Source organism: Nelumbo lutea, chromosome 2 (genome assembly GCF_056320005.1).
Source record: "Nelumbo lutea isolate HS-2025 chromosome 2, American lotus-T2T, whole genome shotgun sequence".
Classification (NCBI taxonomy): Eukaryota; Viridiplantae; Streptophyta; class Magnoliopsida; order Proteales; family Nelumbonaceae; genus Nelumbo; species Nelumbo lutea.
This window is the reverse complement of record NC_142685.1, coordinates 75,444,062-75,466,443: the sequence shown is the minus strand read 5'-3', so window position 1 is coordinate 75,466,443 and position 22,382 is coordinate 75,444,062. Positions and strand designations below refer to the sequence as shown.

At 37.5% G+C, this 22,382-nt stretch overlaps 1 protein-coding gene across 1 annotated transcript; it reads left to right on the top strand.

Annotated features, from left to right (window-relative positions):
• Window positions 1–2,777: 2,777 nt before the first annotated feature.
• On the top strand, window positions 2,778–20,660 carry ALA1 (aminophospholipid ATPase 1). Its single transcript, XM_088967976.1, has 8 exons — window positions 2,778–3,256; window positions 3,385–5,143; window positions 5,397–5,703; window positions 15,708–16,410; window positions 16,500–16,623; window positions 16,726–16,945; window positions 17,860–18,318; window positions 20,225–20,660. The coding sequence occupies exons 2-8, from the start codon at window positions 3,502–3,504 to the stop codon at window positions 20,451–20,453; spliced, it is 3,684 nt and encodes a 1,227-aa protein (XP_088824102.1). The 5' UTR covers window positions 2,778–3,256; window positions 3,385–3,501; the 3' UTR covers window positions 20,454–20,660.
• The last annotated feature ends 1,722 nt before the right edge of the window (window positions 20,661–22,382 follow it).

Here is a 22,382-nt window from a genome sequence, read left to right as displayed (position 1 = left end):
CAACTTAGTATTTTTGGTTTAGTCATTTCGGCTATGATGAACAACCATTTAATTATTTCCACTATGAATTCAGAAAATGGCTCTAATAATAAATAAGACAAGTCTTGCACTCACTTACGTGGCAGAAACACTCTCAAACATATCAAGGCGTTTTTTTTTTTTTTTTTTTGTGAAAAATGGGTCTAACAAGCATGGGTGTTTTTTTGAAAATCGATCCCAGAAAACGCCCACGCTTCCAAAGACCATCATAGTGACATTGTTATGCTTACACAAAAAATGAGAAGACCCTTTAATAGAGAGGAGAGAAAAAATAAAAATTTGTGGTTTTCTATTGGTTATTTGAAGGAGAAGAATAGGAAAAAAGCAATGCCTAGATGAAGAAGAGAGTATTTTTCGTTGAGGGAGAGCAGAAAATTTTCGCAAAAAATAAGGAAGAATATACATGTGTTCAAATCCATTTGTTGGCAAAAGATACATGTCACAAAAAGAAAAGCTTCCATTTGGTAGCAAAAATATAGGAATGCAACATATTAAACTAAGAAGAAAGAAGCTTGCATACATATTGATCCTTTGAGCGTTGAGGGTTCAGCTGTAATGAGCAAGACTTTGAAAGTAAGAGATAAGAGATGTTAAGCATTTGGACAATATATAAACTAAAAGGGTAAAATGGTCCAAAAAATAATGAGAGGGTAGTTTGGGAATTATAAAATGTTGAACAATCACATGCCAATTACATGAGAATCTTTTCGTAATGGAACCCTAAGGAAGGGGGTCTTTGTTGGAATCTAAATGTTCAATGAGGTCTTTATCACAAATGAACACTTACCCCCATAGTACAGGGGCAATCTGTATTTTATCCTAAAATATAAAATAATATATTCATATGGACCAACTCCTTTTACACTAGTGTTTACAACTAAGGTTCAAAGTATCGACATGTATTGGTCCATATTAGTTGATACATATCATTCCGAGACCCCTCCGATACGCCCCTATAGTGGGTGTATCAAGGGTCTGACCGATTCAGGGGGTGGAGGAGCCCTAAACCACCCCCCAAATCGGTTTCAGAAAAAAATAAAAAAATAAAAAAAATAGTATCGATTCGTCTAATATGCCCCTATCGACGTATCGGGCATATCGATATTTTGAACCTTGTTTACAACTTTGTGTTATCCCTACCAACACTAGTGTTTACAACATTGAACACCTCATTTTACAATAAATATTACAATGAAAGCACAAGTATAAATCAAATGCCTCTCAAATAGGTAAATATGGCAAATACAAATAAAACTAGCCTAAGATGCATGATAACACCGTGAAGACTTGTGGCTTAAATGGGGTGTTACTCTCTTTCAAACTCAAGGGTTTTTTTTCCTCTTTTGTTCACTTCAAGGGTCTCTATAAATGTAAAGAATTCTTTTTATTTTTTTGGAGAAAGAATTTGGTTCATAGAAATATTTTCTCCTTTTGCTTATTCTTTTCCATTCTTGCTTATTCTAAAATCTAATTCTAAGAAAAAGTGAACAAGAATGAGAATTGAATCAAACATAGCCTTATTTTACCATATTCCCCATAGAATGGTAGAATACATTTTGTGAGTTACTTATATTTAGATTGCCAAATACATAAAATTTTGGTATTACATGTCAACATCGCAAATGGGATAGATTTGCAAATCCAAGATGGAGGCCAAACATTCAAGAAACTCAAGTTCAAATTAAGTGGGCCTTGGCTAAGCTCAATTCTACAAAATAAAGTCCAAATCAATGGATTCAAGTGGAACCCACTAAAAGAGTCTCTAAACATCCCGAGTTATCTGGAAAAAAATCAAGATGGTTACTTTCATCTTAATTCTACAAATAAGAAGAAAATCTTATCTTCTAACCACATAAGTCCTACAAGTTGAAGGATACTGGCTGAAACTCAGACAAATAAGTTTTCACCAAGAAGGTTGAGACTGATTAAGATTCTTTCAATATACCTCTACAAAAAGGTTTTTATTCACAAGGAAATGACTTTTTTTTTTTCCACATCACAGGAGATCTTTGGAAGAAGTGAAAGAAAGCTTTGAAAGACCTTCAGAGTTTTCCATCAGTAGAAGCCTTAAAGTTTTCTATTACCATTTTCTCCAACTCATAAGAGATCTTTATCAACAAAAGCTTGAGAGTTATTCACCAACTAAAAAACATCCTTAGTGATTCTCTATAAGAGAACCCTATCGTATAATTGTTAAAAGATCTACAAGCATCAGTTCAAGAGGAAGCTTCATTGACTCTTAGATCATACACACTTTCAAATTCATCAGAAATTAAGCTTCTAAAGCCCTTAGATAGAATAAAGAAAAAAAAAAAAAAAGAACCAAAGGTTTTTTCATTGTAAAGAGATTAAGTCTTACATATTTGTATCGCAATTTATTTAATATCAAAGATTTGATATTTGTTATCATTGTTTTGTCTTTGAATTTTTAACTAAAAATTTTATGCATACACACATATACACATGTACTCTTTATCTCAAGCAATTAAAAAAATTACATGGCTTGGTGGTATAATGATTTGGCACAAAGGAAGAGAAAACAACCTTGAGTTGAGATGATTTCTTTGATCAAATTGAAAAACAAAAATACAGGTTGTCTTATTTTCGGTCTACAAGTGTGAATGTGAATTCAGTGCATTGACCCAACCAAAAATTGACCCACTTGTATGATATTTTAAATTGATTTGAAAATCAAACCAACAGGGACGTAGAAAATGGTTCAATTTGGGTGGGTCGTTGACAATGGCGATTGGTGAAGCCACAGGAAGGCTTCTGTGTTGAAATTTCTTGAGGCACAAGCCGCCGGTCAAATTAGAATTTAGAATGCAAACTCACGCAGCCATTAGCCCATCAGGTTGGATTTTTAGAATAGAAGAATCGAATCCTTCTAGAAACACTTCTCCCCCTCTTTCTTTCTCCAAATCCAAATCAGTTGCTTCTCTCTCTCTTTCTCTCTCTATATCTCTATATCTCTCCATGTTTGAAAATCTTTTGCCTCGTTTTTTATTTTCTGTTGTTGCTCGCATCATCTCATTACGACCCGCCTTCATTTCTCGCGTTCTCTGTCCACCTTTTGGCTTTCTCTCTCAGGGTTACAGGTTACTCCCCTCTTTTCGTCTTACAATCCTTCTTTTGTGTCGCTGCATCTTACAAATCCAGAAAATTAAGACGTTCGGATAGTTGGTTATCTCTATCTCCCTCAGTCTTTATATCTCAGGTACGTTAGTAGTTGGTTCGTCTTTACAACAGGGCAAGGAAGCAGTAGAGAAAACAGAATACTTTCCCATGTTCTATTCTATCTTCATTTTACTTTAAGCTGCTCTTGTTTGTTCGTTGTAATTGCAGCCTTGCAGGTGTTGGAGTTGGTGGGTAGTCAGATATTTCCATTATAATTATTAGATCTTTCATGATTTTGAAATTTGGAGGCTCTTCGCTGCTCGAGAGGCCTTTGGTCTTCGGATCATGGCCTCTGAGCGACCTCTGTTGATCCCTTCTCCCCAAACTCTGAATACCCAGAATCGTCATATCGCAATGCCCACCTTTGCCGATCTAATCAAGTCCACCCCTCGTAATCCAGACCCGTCTACGTCTTCTTGGATGGATCGGTCCGACCTAGTTGAGAATTCTTCCCACGAAGGCGTCTCGGCGCTTAAGTCGTCTTCTGTGCGGAGTATTTCTTCTATTCAGTCAAAAGAATCGGTGACTTTCACTATGGATAGCTTCCGGGGGTCGGGATCGAAGCCGGTAAGATATGGGTCGGGGAGAGCTGAATCTGAAGGGTTTAGTTCGTCCCAGAAGGAAATCAGCGACGAGGATGCGAGGCTGGTTTACATCAATGATCCCTTGAGGACGAACGAGAGGTTTGAATTTGCAGGCAATTCGATCCGAACAGGCAAGTACTCCGTTTTAACCTTCTTGCCCCGCAACCTGTTTGAACAATTCCACAGAGTAGCGTATATATATTTCCTTGTGATTGCAATCCTGAACCAACTCCCTCAGCTCGCGGTGTTCGGTCGGGGAGCTTCGATATTGCCTTTGGCCTTCGTTCTACTGGTTACGGCAGTTAAGGATGCGTACGAGGACTGGAGGCGTCATCGCTCAGACCGAATTGAGAATAATAGATTAGCGTCTGTGCTCGTAAATGGTCAGTTTCAAACCAAAAGATGGGCGGACATCAGGGTTGGGGAGACCATTAAGGTCTCCGCAAATGAAACTCTTCCTTGTGACATGGTATTGCTTTCTACCAGTGATCAAACTGGGGTTGCCTATGTTCAGACACTGAACTTAGATGGAGAATCGAACTTGAAAACACGGTATGCGAAACAGGAGACCCTGTCGAAGATGCCTGAGAAAGAGGGGATCAATGGGCTGATTAAATGTGAGCGCCCCAATAGGAACATATATGGTTTTCATGCAAACATGGAGATTGACGGGAAGCGGCTTTCTTTGGGACCCTCAAACATTATTCTTCGCGGTTGTGAGCTCAAGAACACAGCTTGGGCTGTTGGAGTTGCAGTATACGCTGGCCGTGAGACTAAGGTCATGCTTAACAGCTCTGGAGCTCCTTCTAAGAGGAGCCGACTGGAGACTCGTATGAACCGGGAGATTATTTTGCTCTCGTTTTTTCTGATTGCTTTGTGTAGTGTAGTCTCTATTTTTGCTGGGATTTGGCTGCGGCACCATCGGGATGAACTGGACACCTCGCCTTATTACAGGAGAAAGGATTACTCCGAGGGAAATATAGAAAATTACAACTACTATGGGTGGGGATGGGAGATATTCTTCACATTTCTCATGTCAGTCATTGTATTCCAGATTATGATCCCTATTTCTCTCTACATTTCAATGGAGTTAGTGCGCCTTGGCCAGGCCTATTTTATGATCCGAGATACAACTTTGTATGATGAGACAACAAATTCGAGGTTCCAGTGCAGGGCTTTGAATATAAATGAAGATTTAGGACAGATAAAATACATCTTTTCAGACAAAACTGGAACACTTACTGAAAACAAGATGGAATTTCGATGTGCCAGCATCTGGGGAGTAGATTATAGTGGTGCTAGAAATCTTTTGCCAGGTGAACAAGATGGATACTCTGTCAAAGGTACTACACAATCTTTCCTAGGAAATAAGCAACATGGATGTCACCGCAATGTACTCATCCCACCATCCAGGTGGGATTTACATGGCAGGGCCACCATACACAATACCGCCATGAGATAGAATGTGTGTTGCGGTAATATCCACATTGCTTTGGCATTTTCCTCTCTTCTTAATTAATTATTTAGTTTCTCTTGTATGTGACCTATTATACAAAAGAGGAAATTTATGCCTTTTTTTTTTCATTTTTGAATTAGTTGATGGGCAGATATGGAGGCCAAAAATGACAGTAAAGGCTGACCCAGAACTCCAATGGTTGCTAAGAAATGGACAGAAAACAGAGGAGGGAAAGCGCACTTATGATTTCTTCCTTGCATTGGCTGCTTGCAATACAATTGTGCCTCTTGTCACAGAGACATCTGACCCAGCTGTCAGGTTGGTAGATTATCAGGGTGAATCTCCTGATGAACAGGCACTGGTTTATGCTGCTGCCACTTATGGTTTCATGCTTCTAGAACGAACCTCTGGTCACATTATCATTGATGTTAATGGAGAGAGACAGAGGTAATTCTATCTTGCTTTGTTATGCTGCTATGTTTCATTTAATAGCCATTATTCTTCTAGAACTAGATGTGGTTGGTGGTATGGGTTGCATAAAATGGTTGTGGTGTGGCACTATTCCTCAAGGAGGGGTCATGGGAGAACTTTCATAGAAAGAGTGGAAACTAGAGGGGATAGAGAGAGAAGAGTAACAGTAAGAAGAACAAAAACCTATCAAAATAAGGAAGAATAAGGGGAGAGAGAGATTAATGGTGTTGTTACCAAAGGAAAAAAAGAGGGCTCCTCAATGTATGAACTCCAAGAGCTGCAGAAAAGATAAAAAAATCTTCATTCAAATATCATTTCCACTAGTTATAGAGAGACAATAAATTCTAATTCTGTTTCTCTCTAATAAAATAGCAAATAAAATAGATATTATAAATAATATTTTATCACATTCTTGGAATATTCTCTTTTGGCATCATCCATTCAGCTTCCAAGACTGGGCTTAAACATGGTCTGCGCTAGAATACTCATTGGTCATGTGAGTGGACTAGCCCCAAAACTGTAGGCCCATGACCTAAAATAGATGGCTAGGTGGGGCTTGGGGCATTAGGCAAGGCCTACATCAGTTTCTCTTGTCTTTGAAGAACTTGACCCTTTGACTTAAGAGGTAGGATAGATATCTTGCTATTGGACTCCAACATGTTTTTCACATGTATTTGCAGTTGTTGTATGCCATCTTTAGAGATCTTTCTATGGGGTATCCCAATAGGGCTCTTAACTGGTGGACCCATTTGTGATGTCATGCAAATGTGCCTTCTTTGAAGGAAGCAAGTTGTTTGGACTTTGGAGTACTTTCATGCCAACTTAGGCTTCATTGGCTTGAAGATGAACTCTTTGAGGCCTTGTTGAAAAGTATAGTTATTTTCATATCTGTCTTCTTGATCAGCAACAGAAAACATAGCTTTTATTAACTTGTCAGTCATATATGTTATCACCATGGTTGTTCAAGAAATATGTTGGTTGCAGTCATCAATTATGATACCCGGATACTGCATGGATACTTCTAGATATACTAAATAGCATTAACACTTGTAAAATGTGTAAAATGGTATGCCTTAACATATTATAACTAAATCCACACATCTCAGAAATTTAATTAATTTTGGCAAGACATAAATCTTGAGAAATGACATTTAGCTTCAAAAAAGTAGATACATACTATGTGAGATACCGATAACTGTATCTGTGTCCGAATGGAGAGTTGTATTCCCATTTCTCATATCTATGTTCGTGTCCATATCCATATCTGGGAAACATCAGTCGTTTGTACATAACGCATGTCTATCCCCTTTGGCTCCCTAATCTGGGAAACATGGGCCATTTGTACATAACAGCATGTCTTCTCAATACAACATTATATGGAGAAGGGCTCTTTTCCTTCAACCCAAGTCCTCTGATTCTTGTGTCCATGTTGATGCAACATGCATTTTTGTCAATTGTGTCTAAGTTGGGTCGGACTGTTTCCTATTAGTCTAATAGTTTGTATGAGTTGCCTTTTCTTGTGGCACAAGCACTTGGGTCACTTATCATTTCAGTCCTTAAAGCCATTGTTTCCTTGTTAAATCTGTTCAGTTGTTAGAGTTATTGCTCCAAGCTTGTTAGTTATTAGAACTTTGTAAAATAACTTTCTCCAAGCAATAATAGAAGTTTTACTATTTTCATCTTTTGCATATTAATGTATGGGGTTGGTTTAGGACTATCTCATTGTCTGGGTTTTATGGTCTGTCTATCATAGAGAATGGAAAGAAGTATGAAAGAGGAGGAAAAGTGATTGTGGCAGGGCCACTCTCTGGTCTTTTATTTAGTGTTATAATAAGAGAAAATTACATTTATGCTCCTTCACCCTGATAACTAAAGAATTATGACACTCCCCTCAAGTTGGGTTATATATATATATATATATATATATATTGTAAAGACATAAGCCACTTGCTTCTTGGAACTAATAAAGGGAATACATATCTTGCCCTTCTCCACATTCTCACAGATAAAGTACTTATCAGCCTAGCTGATAAAAAAAGTACATATCAACCTGCATGGACATCTTCAATAAAGGGTTCATTAGGAGTAGGGGATATTTTGAGGAATGATGAGTCATATTGTTGCAATGTTCTCCGGACTGATTGGTATAGGGGACTCACTAAGGCTGGGATTATGGCTGTAATGGAAGTTAAGCAAAGGGAAATGAATATGAATATGAACAAATTAATTATTGAAGGAAATTCAAGACTTTTGATTGGGTGGTAGCAGAATAGAGAGGTGGCTCTATGGTTTTACAGGAATGAAATCTAGAAATTCAGATGTCTGACTAGAGATATGGAGGTGTGATTTCAATAGGTTCAAAGGGCAGAGAACAGCACGACTGATACTTTAGGCTGCATTTGGAAACAATGCTAATGTAAAAGTGTACATCGCAAAAGCAATGTAAAAGGGTTTGTGAGAATGCAAAATCGTTTTATGTTTGCACATATGATTATGCTTATTTTGTTTGGCTCCAAATGGTGCAACTGCATAAAGAGGACACCAAACCAGCCAGCCTCTGATTCCCTTCAATCTCTTCCTCCTCCTCCTCCTCCTCCTCCTCCTCCTCCTCCTTCAAAAATAAACTCCTAAAACTTCTAACAGGTACCATCAAGTTTGATGGTGGTGATTTGAAGATTTCAGTGCTCTACAAGGTTGGATTTGGTTCCTTCAGAGGCCAAAGTAACAGTGGACCTCGAGGTGGAGGATTCTTGTGCCATTTCCGATTCACACACCAATAGTCTATTGCAATGAGATTAGGCCACAAAAGAGAAACAACATAGAACAATAAAAGGCAACCTTTTTTGTGCTCAATAACTTATAACTTTCATTAAGATTAATGAGAATTAAATACAGAAAGAGGGGAGATAAACTCTTTTAACTCTCCCACCACAAGACAAAAATAACAAGCAAATGAGGCCAAAATAAGAATGGCAGTGGGGCAGGGCAGGGACGGGAAGCCATTTCCCATCCCTATCCCTGCCTCAACCCCTATCCCCACCCCCATCCCCATCCCTGCTGGCGGGGACAAGGTTATCCCCATCTCTGTCCCCACTAGGATCCCCATTCCCTGTTTACGGTATCAATCATTTCGTTTTTGTTTTCTATTTCATTTAAGAAATTAAAAATAAAATAGTTAAAATTTACAATCCTATTAAACAAGATCCAAATATATCCAAACATATTCAACCATATTTTTAAAAATATTAAGTCCCTACCAATGAGGATGAAAATTTCCCCATTCCCATCCTCGCCCCATTCAGGGTGGGTCCTCATGGGGATTGGGGAAATGAGGATAATTGCCATCTCTAGCCCTAAACATAAAGTCCTTAGTCACCCCTTGTTTGGCTAACCCATCGGCAAAGGAGTTAGCAGTAGCACTTCTTTTTACCCGGTTCAATTTTACTTCAATATGCTTAGTCAGCCAATTAAATTTCCTCTTCTCATTACTATAATTCTAGAAACCAGTAGAGTCTTCTTTCAGCCAGCCCACCACCAGTTTATCTATGACCAATTTAGTGATGTTCAGCTCTTTAACTCTTTGAACTCCTTCCAAAACAGAAGGAATCTTAGCCTAGAAAAGAAGAGCAATTACAATGCCCTCCTCATTTCTTAGAACATCTTTGATACCTGAGAGACCTAGATTTCCAATGCTACTTCCATCGAAAATTTAATTTGAAGAAACCACCAGGAGGAGTCCAAGTCAGTAGGGGGATGCCTTTAGCTGCACCACTCTAAAATGAATTACCTCCAGAATATGTTGTAGACTTCTTTCTCTATTTGAAAAAAAACTTTGATTCCTTTCTTCCCAAATAGTCCAACACATGGCAGCCCTGACACATCTCCACATGGTTCTTTTCTTTGGCTAACTGAACAGAAAAGGGGTAAAGAGACTTTTTACATCTAGCAGAGAAGACCATCTATACCCAAACAAAGAAAAACACCACTCCAAATACAATTAGCTAAGAAGCAGGAAATTAATAAGTGGTAACTAGTCTCACAAATAGTCTTGCAGAGAGCACACTGGTGAGGAGATTAGTAACTATTAGGTCTCTTTCTCTGAAGTAAACTGCAAGTTTTGAATGTTTTCAGGATTTCTTCCCAACAAAAGCTCCCAACCCTAGGTGGAATAGGTTTGCACCAAACTTCCTTAATGGGGAAAGACTGCCCATACATATCAATTGGTTGAGTTAAAGCTTTGGAAAAGGATGCACAAGTGAAAACCCTAAAGGCTGACAGAGTCCAAACCCTGCTATCAGGTTTTGTGGGATCTAAAACAACCTCCTCAAGAATGCTTAAGAGAGTCAGGGTACTATTTACCTATGAATCCCTAATGGCTCTTCTCAAACCCAAGGTACGCCCAAACCTTGAATTTGCAAGTGAAGGTACCAAAAACTTGGAGATGGGCTCATTTTTCAAATTAGATAAGGAAAACAAGGATGGAAATTTTTCCTTCAAGGGGGAATCCCCAATCTAGACTTGCTCCCAGAATTTAATGAGGTTACTAGAGTGCAATTCATACTTGATCCAGGGTAAGACTAGAGGCAAAGAAGCTTGGATAGTTTTCCAAGGAGAAGCTTTGTGCTCCTAACCAAAATTTCAACGTCCCATCCATTATCTGCAAGCCCATGAATATTAATTACTTTCTTTGTCCACAAATTTTCTTTTTCCACAATTTTTCTTTTTCTAAGGGAAACCTCCACAGTCACTTCCCCTACAAGGCTGAATTCCTCTTCTGAATTCCTTAGGCCGAGGCCTCTACACTCCTTTCATCTGCTAACCAGTTCCCACCTAACCCTATGGTCATTTTTCTCCTCCCTTGGATCTCACAGAAAGTCTCGTATTAGCTTCTCCAATCTCCTTGATATCCCTTCTGACACTTTAAAAATTGACAGAAAGTAGATTGACAAATTAGCTAGTGTGGATTTAACCAAACACTTCCCCCAAGATACAAGTAGTTTCTCTTTCAAGATGTTGGTCTCTTTTCAAATCTTTCCACTATCGGGTCCCAAAATTTCATCTCATTGGGTTATCCCTTAGGGCTACCCTAAATACTTCAAAGGCTAGTTGGATACCACACACTCTAGGATACCTGCATACTCTTCCATCTTCCTCTCCTCTAAATTCAATCCTACTATATAACTTTTATCAAAATTCACCTTTAAATTTGACATTTGGTCAAATTACAATAAGTTTTAAATTTCTCATACAACTCAAGTCGCCACTTTGACAAAAGAGCACCGTATTATCAACAAATTGCAAGTGGGTCAGTGGTATCCCATCCTTTCCACTCTCCACTCTTTACTAAATTCCTAGAATCTACTCTAGCGATTAACCTTCCCAGAACATCTGCTATCAAAGTAAACAAAAATGGAGAAAAAGGGTCTCCTTGCCTTAGTTCCCTCAAGGTCAGGAAAAAATCAGCCATGTCCCATTTACCAAGATGGAGTAATGACAAGCTCTAAAATACTCCATCACCCACTTGTACCATCTATCTCTAAACCCAAAATTCACCATCACCTAAAATAAGAATTACCAATCCACTTGTACCACTCCTCTCTTTTCAAACTCTTTGAAGGCCTCCACACTTTCATTTGCTATTAATATTTGATCAATAATTTGTCTTCACTCCACAAAGTCTCCTTGATTTGGTGCAATAATAGTAGGTAGGGCTTTCCTAATCCTATGGGCCAACACTTTTGCTAAGATCTTATACAAACTATTTACTAAGCTAATCGTTTTGAAATCTCTTGGATGGACAACATTTGTATTCTTAGGGATCAAAGCCACAAAGGTGGAGTTCAAGATCAGATTAATTATTCTCTTATAAAATTCATCAAAGACCCCCATACTACCAAAATATCCCAACAATCTTGATAAAAGGCCGTTATGAAACCATCTAGCCCAAGATTTTTGATCGGTCCATAGAAAAGGCCTCCTCTTTAATTTCTTCCAATTCAAGCTTTCTTTCTAACCATTCCATAACCTTGGCCACACCAGACCTTCAATCCACACTCTTTCATTGAATGGTCTTCTAAAAATTGATTTGAAATGGTTAGCAAAGGCCTCAACAATTTCATTTTGTTGTGTAATAATAGAGCCCTCCACTTTTAGCTTAGAAACAAAGTTTTTCCTTCTCCCATTTGCTAGAGCATGAAAAAAATTTTGTTTTCCTATCACCCTCCCTAATCCATTTCTATATTGATTTTGTCTCCAACTTTTCTCTTCTTTATGCAAAGGATCCTCCAATTGCTTCCTTAAATTCCATCTTTGTCCCATGTTGCCTTCCTCAAGGCTCCCTCTTTCTTCTTTCAGATCTATCTTTTCAATTTAGTCAAGAAGATTAGTCTTCCTCTCCTCTAGTCTCCTGAACTCAAGCAAGTTCCACTCCTTAATTCGCTCTTTTAGGTATTGAAGTTTCCTATGGAACCTCACACCTTTCCACTCCATTCTAGGGTTACTCTCCATCCACCACTCCCTTTCTTAATAAAACCCGACTAGCATAACCACCTGTTTTCAAACTGAAAAAGAGCTGGTCCAGCATTTCTTAGCTCATCCTTACTAATCACTATTGGCCAATGGTGTGATATTACCCTCAAGAGTGCTCTAGACGTCAACCCTCTCCAATGTTGTTTCCAATTTAGTGAGAAAAGGAACCTATCCAATTTGGAGCATATTGGGTTAGCTTGGAGATTGGACCAAGTGAAGTTGCTGTGCAAAAGTGGAATTTTTGAGCTCAAAAGTGTTCATAAATCTATTGAAATTCCTCATAGTAGTTGTCACTCTTTGCCTGGAATTTTTGGTTTCATTTGTGGACCTAATTACATTGAAACCTCCTCCTACACACCAAGGACCCTCCCACAAGCCTCTAAAATCCTCCCTTTCTTCCCACAATTTCCTCCTTTCTCGATAATCATTAGGATTATAGACTTGGTAAGCACACAAACAAATCCATCCTCTATTTGTTCAGATTTCATGGACACTAAAAAATTACCAATAGGCTCCTCAATACTCTCTAACTCCTCATTCTTCCACAGTCATTATACTCCCTAAGGATCTCCAAGAAGATGCCGCTGCCCAACTAATCCCTTTGGCCTTCCATATACTCCTAGCCCATTTGCTATCAAAATCTGCCCATTTAGACTCTTAATGTACACCACGTCTGGATTCAGCTTCTCAATAACCTCTCTTATTATTGCTCTTTTCCTTGCATTTCCTGTACCCCTTACCTTCTAGACCCTCCTACTGAAGACAGTCTACTTATACCCCTTTCTTCTTTCCCCTCTCCCTCCAAAAGTTTTATCCTCCTACATGTCTCTCTTTAATCTCTCCACTTTGCTTAATTTCTGCTTCCTCATTTTAACTTCCTCCTTCTGCTCCTGTAAAAACACTTTAAGATCATTTGTATCCTTTAGTTTACACCCAAGTTTTCCTACAAATTCTGCCATTGAGTCCTCCAAGTTCATTGCCTTTTCACCCTTAGCCTCTCTCAGTTAATTCATTAGTTTTTTTCCCTCTCTCCTTATTACCAATAGGCTTTGGTAAGATAACACCCACGCCAACAACATCAAAACAATAGAACTTCATCTATACTAAACACAAAAAGTACAAGAGAAACCTCCCCAGCCAAGAGCAACTTAGTCATCTCCTTCAAACACTTCATCTTGCTCGTCTCCTTCCTCATCTCACTCCTCTCCACCTTCCCCTACCCCCTCACCCAAAAAAAAAAGGACCTAAGCTCTTGCCAACACTAACATCATTGTCGGTCAGTCAAACACTCAATCTCCACTTTTCCTCCCTTTTTCTCCAATTGACTGACTGAGACTCATTTAGACTATTGTCAAAATATCGACCACTAATCCACTTTTTCTCCCTTTTCCTCCAATTGACTGACTGAGCCTCATTTAGACTCATCAGAATATCAGCCACTAATCCACTTTTCTTTGCTCACTAATTTCCTTCTTCGACCTAACTCAACTCCAAGCCTTGCAACTGGAACTTCCAATTTTAAATAATCCTCACTATACTCTCTCCTTTTTTAAGGAAAACATTTGTTAGATGTAAATTGATGTTTGCAGTGAAAAACAAGGGCGATGACTTTACAAAAATATATAAGGCAAGGATTATGGCTAAGGGCTATACTCAAACATATGGGGTTGACAATGATGAGACTTTCTCATATGTTGTTAAGATGGCTTCTAGGAAGGTACTCTTGTCTTGCTACTCTTCATTATTGGCCTCTTTATTAGATGGATGTCAGAAATGCATTTCTTATTAGATGGGCATTTCATGTAGCTTTTATAGCCACTTGTTTAGGGGTAGTGTGTGTAAGCTTAAGAATGATTTGTGTGGGCTTAAACAATGTCCTTATGCATGGTTTGGTATATTTCAAGGTGTGTTGTCGAATGTTTGATATACTCAACTTTAATGTGATAACACTTTGTTTGTTAAGAGGAAAGGGCAGCTCACTTGTTTGTTTATGTCGATGACATTGTCGTGACTAGGGATTGATATAGAGGACATTGTTCATCTCAAGTTTCTAAGTACCAAGTTTGAGATCAAGGGCTTAGGAGAGCTGAGGTACTTCCCTAGGGATTGAAGTAGCTCAATCCAGGCCTGGTATTTACATTTCTTAGCAAAAGTATGTGTGGGGTATTATTAGAGATGCAAGGAAATTAGGAGTGAAACCTATAGATACTCATATTGATCCTAATCATAAGACAAGGCCAACGAGCAGGAGCTTCTCACTGATCAAAGCATGTATCAGACGCTAACTGGGGGGATTTTATGCTTAATGTATAACTTTGCCAGACAGCCTACTCAGCCAGTTTTATGAGTTAGTAAATGCATGCACCTTGTACCACACATCTTGCAGTAGAATATAGCATTTTGGCACCCTTGAAGGGTTGTCCAGGTAAAAGGCATTTTATATTCTAAGTATGATCATATGAGGATAGACTAGAGAGATGTTGCTGATGCAGACTGGGTTGATTCTCTTGATGTTAGGAGGTTAACATTTGGTTTCTGTGCTCTTGTGGGTGTTAATCTTGTTTCTTGGAAGAACAAGAAGCAACTAGTTGTTCATTCCAGTTTAGAGGCTAAGCATAGATCTATAGCATAAGGATTATTTGAGGCTCTTTGGCTGTGGTCTCTACTTGGTGAGTTGGAGATTAGTTTGGAGATGTCTTTGGTGCTTCACTGTGACAAGGCAGTTACTAATATAGTATACAACCCAGTTCAGCAGGATCGTACTAAACATATTGATATAGATTGTCATTTAATTAGGGAGAGAGTGATGTCTGGAGAGATTTGTCTTCCTTATTTGAAGAGTGACTAGCAGTTAGCAGACATTTTTACTAAGGAGGTACCTTGGTTGAAGCTACTAGCTGTTTTTGGCAAGTTGCTAATGATGGACATTTACTCCCAAGTTGAGGTCGAGTGTCGAGAGGTAGCTTTATGTTTATTCTATTTATTTGTTGGCCTATTTTATTTGTCTTTTATTCTTTGTCATATTGGGCCTATGGGCCAAGCATGTTATGTTTCTTAATGCTGCCACCTTATGAAGGGTGTTTATATAACTTATTTACTACTTACTAGTAGAGATTAATATAAATAACAATAAGGGGACCTCTTAATCCCCTACGATCGGCTTTCTTTTCTCATTACTTTCTCTCTCGTGTTCTACTGCTCTTCTATGGAGCCCTTGTTATTTTGAATGCAACAATGATAGAGAGGAGAGAATATTAACATGTTATTTTTCCTTGACAACAAGAAGAGAAAATATGAAAATGCCATTTTTCCTTGACATCTATGTGTTGGTGGTTTTGACAGGAGTAGTAGCTTTAAGAATACAAATGTCTTTGCTACATATATAATCTAGAACTTGGGAAACTGTTTACATTTTCTTTATTTTTAACTGTTGTTTTCTTGTTAAAATGCAGGCTCAATGTCTTGGGTCTACATGAATTTGACAGTGACCGTAAGAGAATGTCAGTTATTGTTGGTTGCCCAGACAATAAGGTGAAAGTCTTTGTGAAGGGTGCAGATACCTCCATGTTTGGTGTAATTGATAGATCTCTAGGTTTGGAGGTAATTCGTTCTACCGAGAGCCATCTGCATGCCTACTCCTCATTAGGTCTGAGAACACTGGTTGTTGGGATGCGAGAATTGAATGTCTCGGAATTTGAGCAATGGCAGTCTGCCTATGAGAAAGCAAGTACTTCATTGATGGGAAGAGCAAGCTTACTTCGTGCTGTTGCTGGTAATGTAGAAAATAATCTGTGCATATTGGGAGCATCTGGCATTGAGGATAAGCTGCAACAGGGTGTGCCTGAAGCTATAGAATCTCTGAAGCAAGCAGGGATTAAAGTGTGGGTCTTGACAGGGGACAAGCAAGAAACTGCCATATCAATTGGCTACTCCTGTAAGCTCCTAACCAGTAGGATGACCCAGATCATAATAAATAGCACTTCAAAGGAATCCTGTAGGAAGAGTCTTGAAGATGCAAAGGCCATGTCTAAGCATCTCCTGGGAATATCCACACAGAATGGTGGATCAGGTGTTTTACCTAGCAAAGTTCCACTTGCTTTAATCATTGATGGTACCAGCCTTGTCTATGTTCTTGACAGTGAACTAGAAGATGAGGTAAATTTTTCTAGAAACCAGTTCTCTACTCTTACTTTAATTGCATTTGTGGTGATCCGGTATATATTTTTTCTGTGTTGATGCTGCAGCTTTTCCAATTAGCAACCAAATGCAGTGTTGTTCTATGTTGCCGAGTAGCTCCATTACAAAAAGCTGGAATTGTTGCCCTCATAAAGAATAGGACAGATGACATGACCCTTGCAATTGGCGATGGTAAATACCATTTTATTTACATGCATAATACATGCATACATTCAAACGTAATTCATTTATGGAACTGCTTTTGAAGATCTCTGTTTCCTATGTTTTATCCAGGTGCCAATGATGTTTCAATGATCCAAATGGCTGATGTGGGAATTGGCATAAGTGGCCAAGAGGGACGTCAAGCAGTCATGGCATCAGATTTTGCAATGGGGCAGTTCAGATTCTTGGTTCCTCTTTTATTGGTCCATGGACATTGGAATTATCAACGAATGGGCTACATGATATTGTACAACTTCTATAGGAATGCTGTGTTTGTTCTCATCTTGTTTTGGTGAGTACTTTATGTGAGATGAATCTTTGGATATTTTATACTTTAACATAGTGGATTGTACAATTACCAAGTGGCATATTATTACTCCTTAGTATAAAAACTCCATACTTTTACAATCTTCCATCCAATGACTAGGCTCATGACGGTTTAACTTTTACATCAATCATATATTTGGGTATTTAGACTGTTCTATTCGTTGGTTAAATTACATAAATGCATGACAATTTTTTCATGGTATAAGCCTTTCGAGAACTGATTAAGTTTCATTATAAGAATTATCTGGTCATTGGAGTTGTTTGTCTATTAAAACAATGAAAGATGTATTTACGGGGAAAAGTAATGATGGAACCCTGTAATGCATTATTGAATTTGGTGGATTGCTTGGTTTGGGTTCTGGTTATCACTTTATAATTCATAACATTCAAATGAAACTGATTTGGTTGGGGGTAGGCTTCTTTTACAGAATCTTTGCTTTCCAATTCTAGTTCTTTTAATTTTTTTTTTATTGCAAGCATGCTAATGTATAATTTAGATATTATACAGAATATTATTTAACCTGAAGGTATAAAGGCTGTGCTGTTACTTCTTTTCATGCTAGAAAGTTCTCTTTCATTATACATGGGAACTGCAATAGGATTATTAATTGAATTAGGGTTTGATTTATATATAACAATTTAACTAAAACGGGATTTGATTTGTTACCTAAAATCCAGGCACACAACAAGATTTATTTTTTCTTTCTAATTACCAAATATAATGTGTAGAGACTTATGAGCTACATAGTTTGTGCTTTATTTCTTGTCAATTTTTTTTTTTTCTGAATTGATACAACTAGAATTATATTTTACAACTATGTTTTCTTTTCATATCATATAAATTTTGATGGTGGCTGATTTTTAATTGTTTCTGTATAGGTATGTTCTTTATACTGCATTTTCTCTGACTACTGCAATCACTGAATGGAGTAGTGTGCTGTATTCAATTATCTATACATCCTTGCCTACAATAATTGTTGGGATTCTTGACAAAGACTTGAGTCGAAGGACTCTGTTGAAGTATCCTCAACTATATGCAGCAGGGCAGAGACGAGAGTGCTACAATCTTAAATTGTTCTGGCTGACAATGACGGATACTGTGTTTCAAAGTGTTGTTGTATTCTTTGTTCCTTTCCTTGCTTATAGGCAGAGCACTGTGGATGGGTCCAGCATAGGAGATCTGTGGACACTTGCAGTGGTGATTCTAGTTAATATTCATCTAGCCATGGACGTAATACATTGGACATGGGTTACCCACGTAGTGATATGGGGTTCTATTCTTGCAACATTCATCTGTGTCATTATCATTGATGTTATCCCTACGCTACCGGGCTATTGGTAATCTCTCTCTCTCTCTCTCTCTCTCATGCATGCATGCACATGCTCTCTGTGTGCCTGTGTGTACATATACATATATATCATAGATCTGGCCTTGTTTTACATGTCTTTCGATGTCCGGATCTCAAAATACTATTTCACAATGATTAGCAAGATTTAGGACCTCTGTAAATTTTATGCAGCATTACCGGAATGTAGTTTATCTGTAATAGATGAGGTTGCTTTCTTTGAAGATTGGATTAAGAATTCCTGTAATAATAAAGCCATTTAGTCAAAAGTTCAGTTGCTTGAATTCTGTGCATTTGCTTAGGTCACTGATGGTTTTAGCATTTTGGTTGGTCTAGTTGCTCTAATAACTCTTCACATCTGGGGAAATATTTATGCCTGCTATATATTCACGCACTTCAGTACATACATAAAAAACCAATTAAATTGTGTATTGATGCCTATTTACCCATTAATTGATTTTAATCCATTATGAGGTATTTCATACATCTAATTGTGGGAATCCATTCCGTCTGTTACTTCTAGTTGTCATCAGTGTTTTCAACATGTTGACCCGATTGGTCTGATTGGTGACCCAGTGATTATTACAGTTTTGGTCAACCTCTAATTTTCTATATTCAGTGATTTAAAAGGTGTGCCTAGGCACACAAGTGAGGCACATTTTAGGGCCTGTGCTTTGCCTACGCCCAGGCACACCCCTTGAAAGGCACGTGCCTAGTGTGCCTAGTGCAGTTTTTTTTTTTGTGTGTTTTGAAACATGGTGGTTGGGCTGGCGTCTCTGTCCCCAGACCCCCAACTAAGTCCCTTGAATTCTTAACCCTTACAAAAAATGAACAACATTTGCAAATAGGGGGTTTCATTTCTGCATCAGCTTGCTCACTCCAAGGACCCCCTTGCTAATGTTGTTCATTTCATTCTTCCTAATAAATATATTTTCTAAGAGATAATTAAAATTATAAAACCATTTCTTTGTAGGGATTAAGACCCTAACATGTATTTGTTGGGGTCTTGCCTCAAGGGGCTTGGTACAAAAGTGGCTTGTTAAATGCTTGACATCATATTATCTATTTCAAATAATGCAATTAGGAAAGAAATAAAGAAATTAAAAATTTGATTACTATGATTTTATTGATTGCATTTTTACTTAGAATATGTTTTATATGTTATGGTTATGTATTTTAATTTGAGCTATTTTCGAAATATTTAGTTCAAAATTAAAGTTTGTATTTTTTATTAATATTATTTTTAATATTTTCTTCATTTATTTTGATTTATTTACATTTTTTTATTTTCTTTTTGCTTTTATTGAACTTTTAAAATTTTTTCCTTGCTTGAAAAGGTGCACACCTTGCCTTGCGCCTTGGGCACAAAATGCCCTTTGCACTTTTAAAACACTGGCTATATTACAAAAAGCTGCTGGTTTGGTCAATGGCCTATCGATCCAGATTGTTGGAACTGTTGATCCATCTGATCTGTTCAACAGGTTACCAAATTTTCATATTATTTTTATTTTTCTGTAATGATGATATGATGGTTTGACCTGTTGACTCAGATAGTTAAACCACTGACCCATGTAACCTCCAGGTTGGGTTTTAAAACACTGGTCATCATTGTAGATGTACATTTTCCATTCATGATACCATCTTTAGTCAAGTTTGGGGATGTGCGGTTAGAGCTCATTCAATCAAAAGACCAGCTATTCCATTAGCCATGTCAAGCAGCAGAAATTGGTTGATCTGAACCATTCAACAGCTGCATATTGCAAAACTCACAAGTGTTCAAGGTTCTAAAATGCAATGAAACATGTTCAAAATTTGCGATCTACAACATTATAATAATACCTGTGTGTGTTTTATATAGAACTTAACAAGATGCTTACATTTGCTTTGTCCTTTCTCAGGGCCATCTTCGATATTGCTAAGACTGGACTATTTTGGTTGTGCTTACTTGCCATCCTAGTGGCAGCAGTTGTTCCTCGTTTTGTTGTAAAAGTTTCTAGTCAATACTTTAGTCCTTCTGATGTTCAGATTGCTAGAGAAGCTGAGAAGTTTGGGATTCCCCAGGAATTTGAAAGAACAGAAGTAGAAATGAATCTTATTTTAGATCATCCACGAGAGATGACAAGGTGATTTTGTTCCTTTTCATCTCCTTTATTGTTCATTTTTTTTTTCTTTTTTTATTATTATTTGTGTGTATAGTTTCATATTCTTTGGGCTGCATGGGTGAGTTCTGCATTCACCAATTACTCGCTTTCTATCCAAAGGATAGATTTTTATATCAGATATGCATTGTGCATTATTGTATTTTTTTAAAGAAATGTGAATCAGTTTACACCATGTCTTCAGACTCTGTGGGAGTGTTTTTCTATAATTATTGGATAGAAAATGAGACTTGAAACTACTCTTTGAAGAAATGTGGCACCTCCATGTTGGACCTAAAGGACAGTTTCTCAATGCAATCAAGATACGCATTCCAGGTTTGAGATACTCTTAACATGGTTCTGATGCTTCTGATCTTGGTTACCAGTTGTGCATAAATCACCCTTGTCATTGCAGACCTACCATTAAAATAGTAAAACAAAAGGAACACTGTAATAAATGAACATATAGTATATATGTTTTCTTATATTTTTTATTTGTTCTTAGTATTTGAAGGTAAACAAGGTTTAACATTAAAATCCAGGGTTTTATACAATCCAAAAGAACATCAGCCACCTTGAGGAATTGGCCCACAACCTCAGAATTGAGCAATACAATGGGCAGCCTGATTGCCAGATTTATTAACAAACAAGAAAGAAATATGGTTCAAGGCAGATACTATGGACAAAATATCATCAACCAGAGCAAGACAGGCCCAAGGAACATCCTTCCTTTCACCTCCCAAAATATTAATAGAAAGAAGAGAATTTGATTCCACTATCAATGAAATACCTTGAGATATTCTGCAATAACTAGCACCTGCAGCACATAAAACACTTTTGCTCAGTTCTAATAACAAATCCATAAGACCCAAATTTATCATCTGTTATGTTATCATTGCAACTATCTTAAGCATACCTTCTGGAGGACGTTCCTACTCCTATCAATGAAATATGTCACTCTATCTCACAGATTCAGGTTAAGCATGAGTAAACGGATCATCTACAAAAGAATTGAAGACACTAAATACCTTGTGAAGAACCCACTCAACAGGTTTAAATCTACCATTATATATTCATCATGGGCAATCAAACATAATGAGAGGCAACTACTAACCAACCAAGAATTCAAGTTGTTTATGAGCATGGGGAAAATCACGTATCAAATTCTTAACGGCATAAACTTCTTCATGACCCTAGTGCTGAACACAAATTCCTCAAGGTAACACAAAAAAGAATTGTCTTAGCATAGGGACAGTAGAAAAATAAATGAGATACTTATTTATCAAAAAATAAAAAAAAAGAGATACTGTTTCCTTTTGACCACAAAAAAACTGTAATGCTCATGATATTGATTCCCTATGAATTAAAAAACTGTTAATTACAGTTATTCTTTTTTCTGAGCACGAGATGTAAACTCTTACAAATTTAAAAACTCTTTTAACGGTTACAAATCTCCTACAAACCCTCCACATAAAAAAATTTATATCTAGGAGGAATTTTCAAACACCAGATGTATTTAATTAATCAGAGGGTACTCCCATCAAGACTAGCTCTCCTAACACTTCCCCTCAGATAATAGTACTCTTTAATAGTGAAAGATCCATTTCTGCCATAAATCCAAAACAAATTTATCCTTGTTAATATTCCTAAACAAATGAGTTCTCATAATATTATCAGCCATGCAATCCTGGTAATACTTCGAATTTTATCACTATCCCACCTCCTAGAATTTTAAATAACTACATCTTTAAAACATAAAGTTTGATGGCTTTTATTGGGAGGGGTGGGGGGGGAGATTCCACAGATTAGCATTAAAATTAACAGGCAGCAATCAACGAGTATTCTCATACAAATCCAAAAGAGAATGGACTATTCTTCCATGCATGAGAATCTGACAGCAACTTTTGTGGGGAGACGT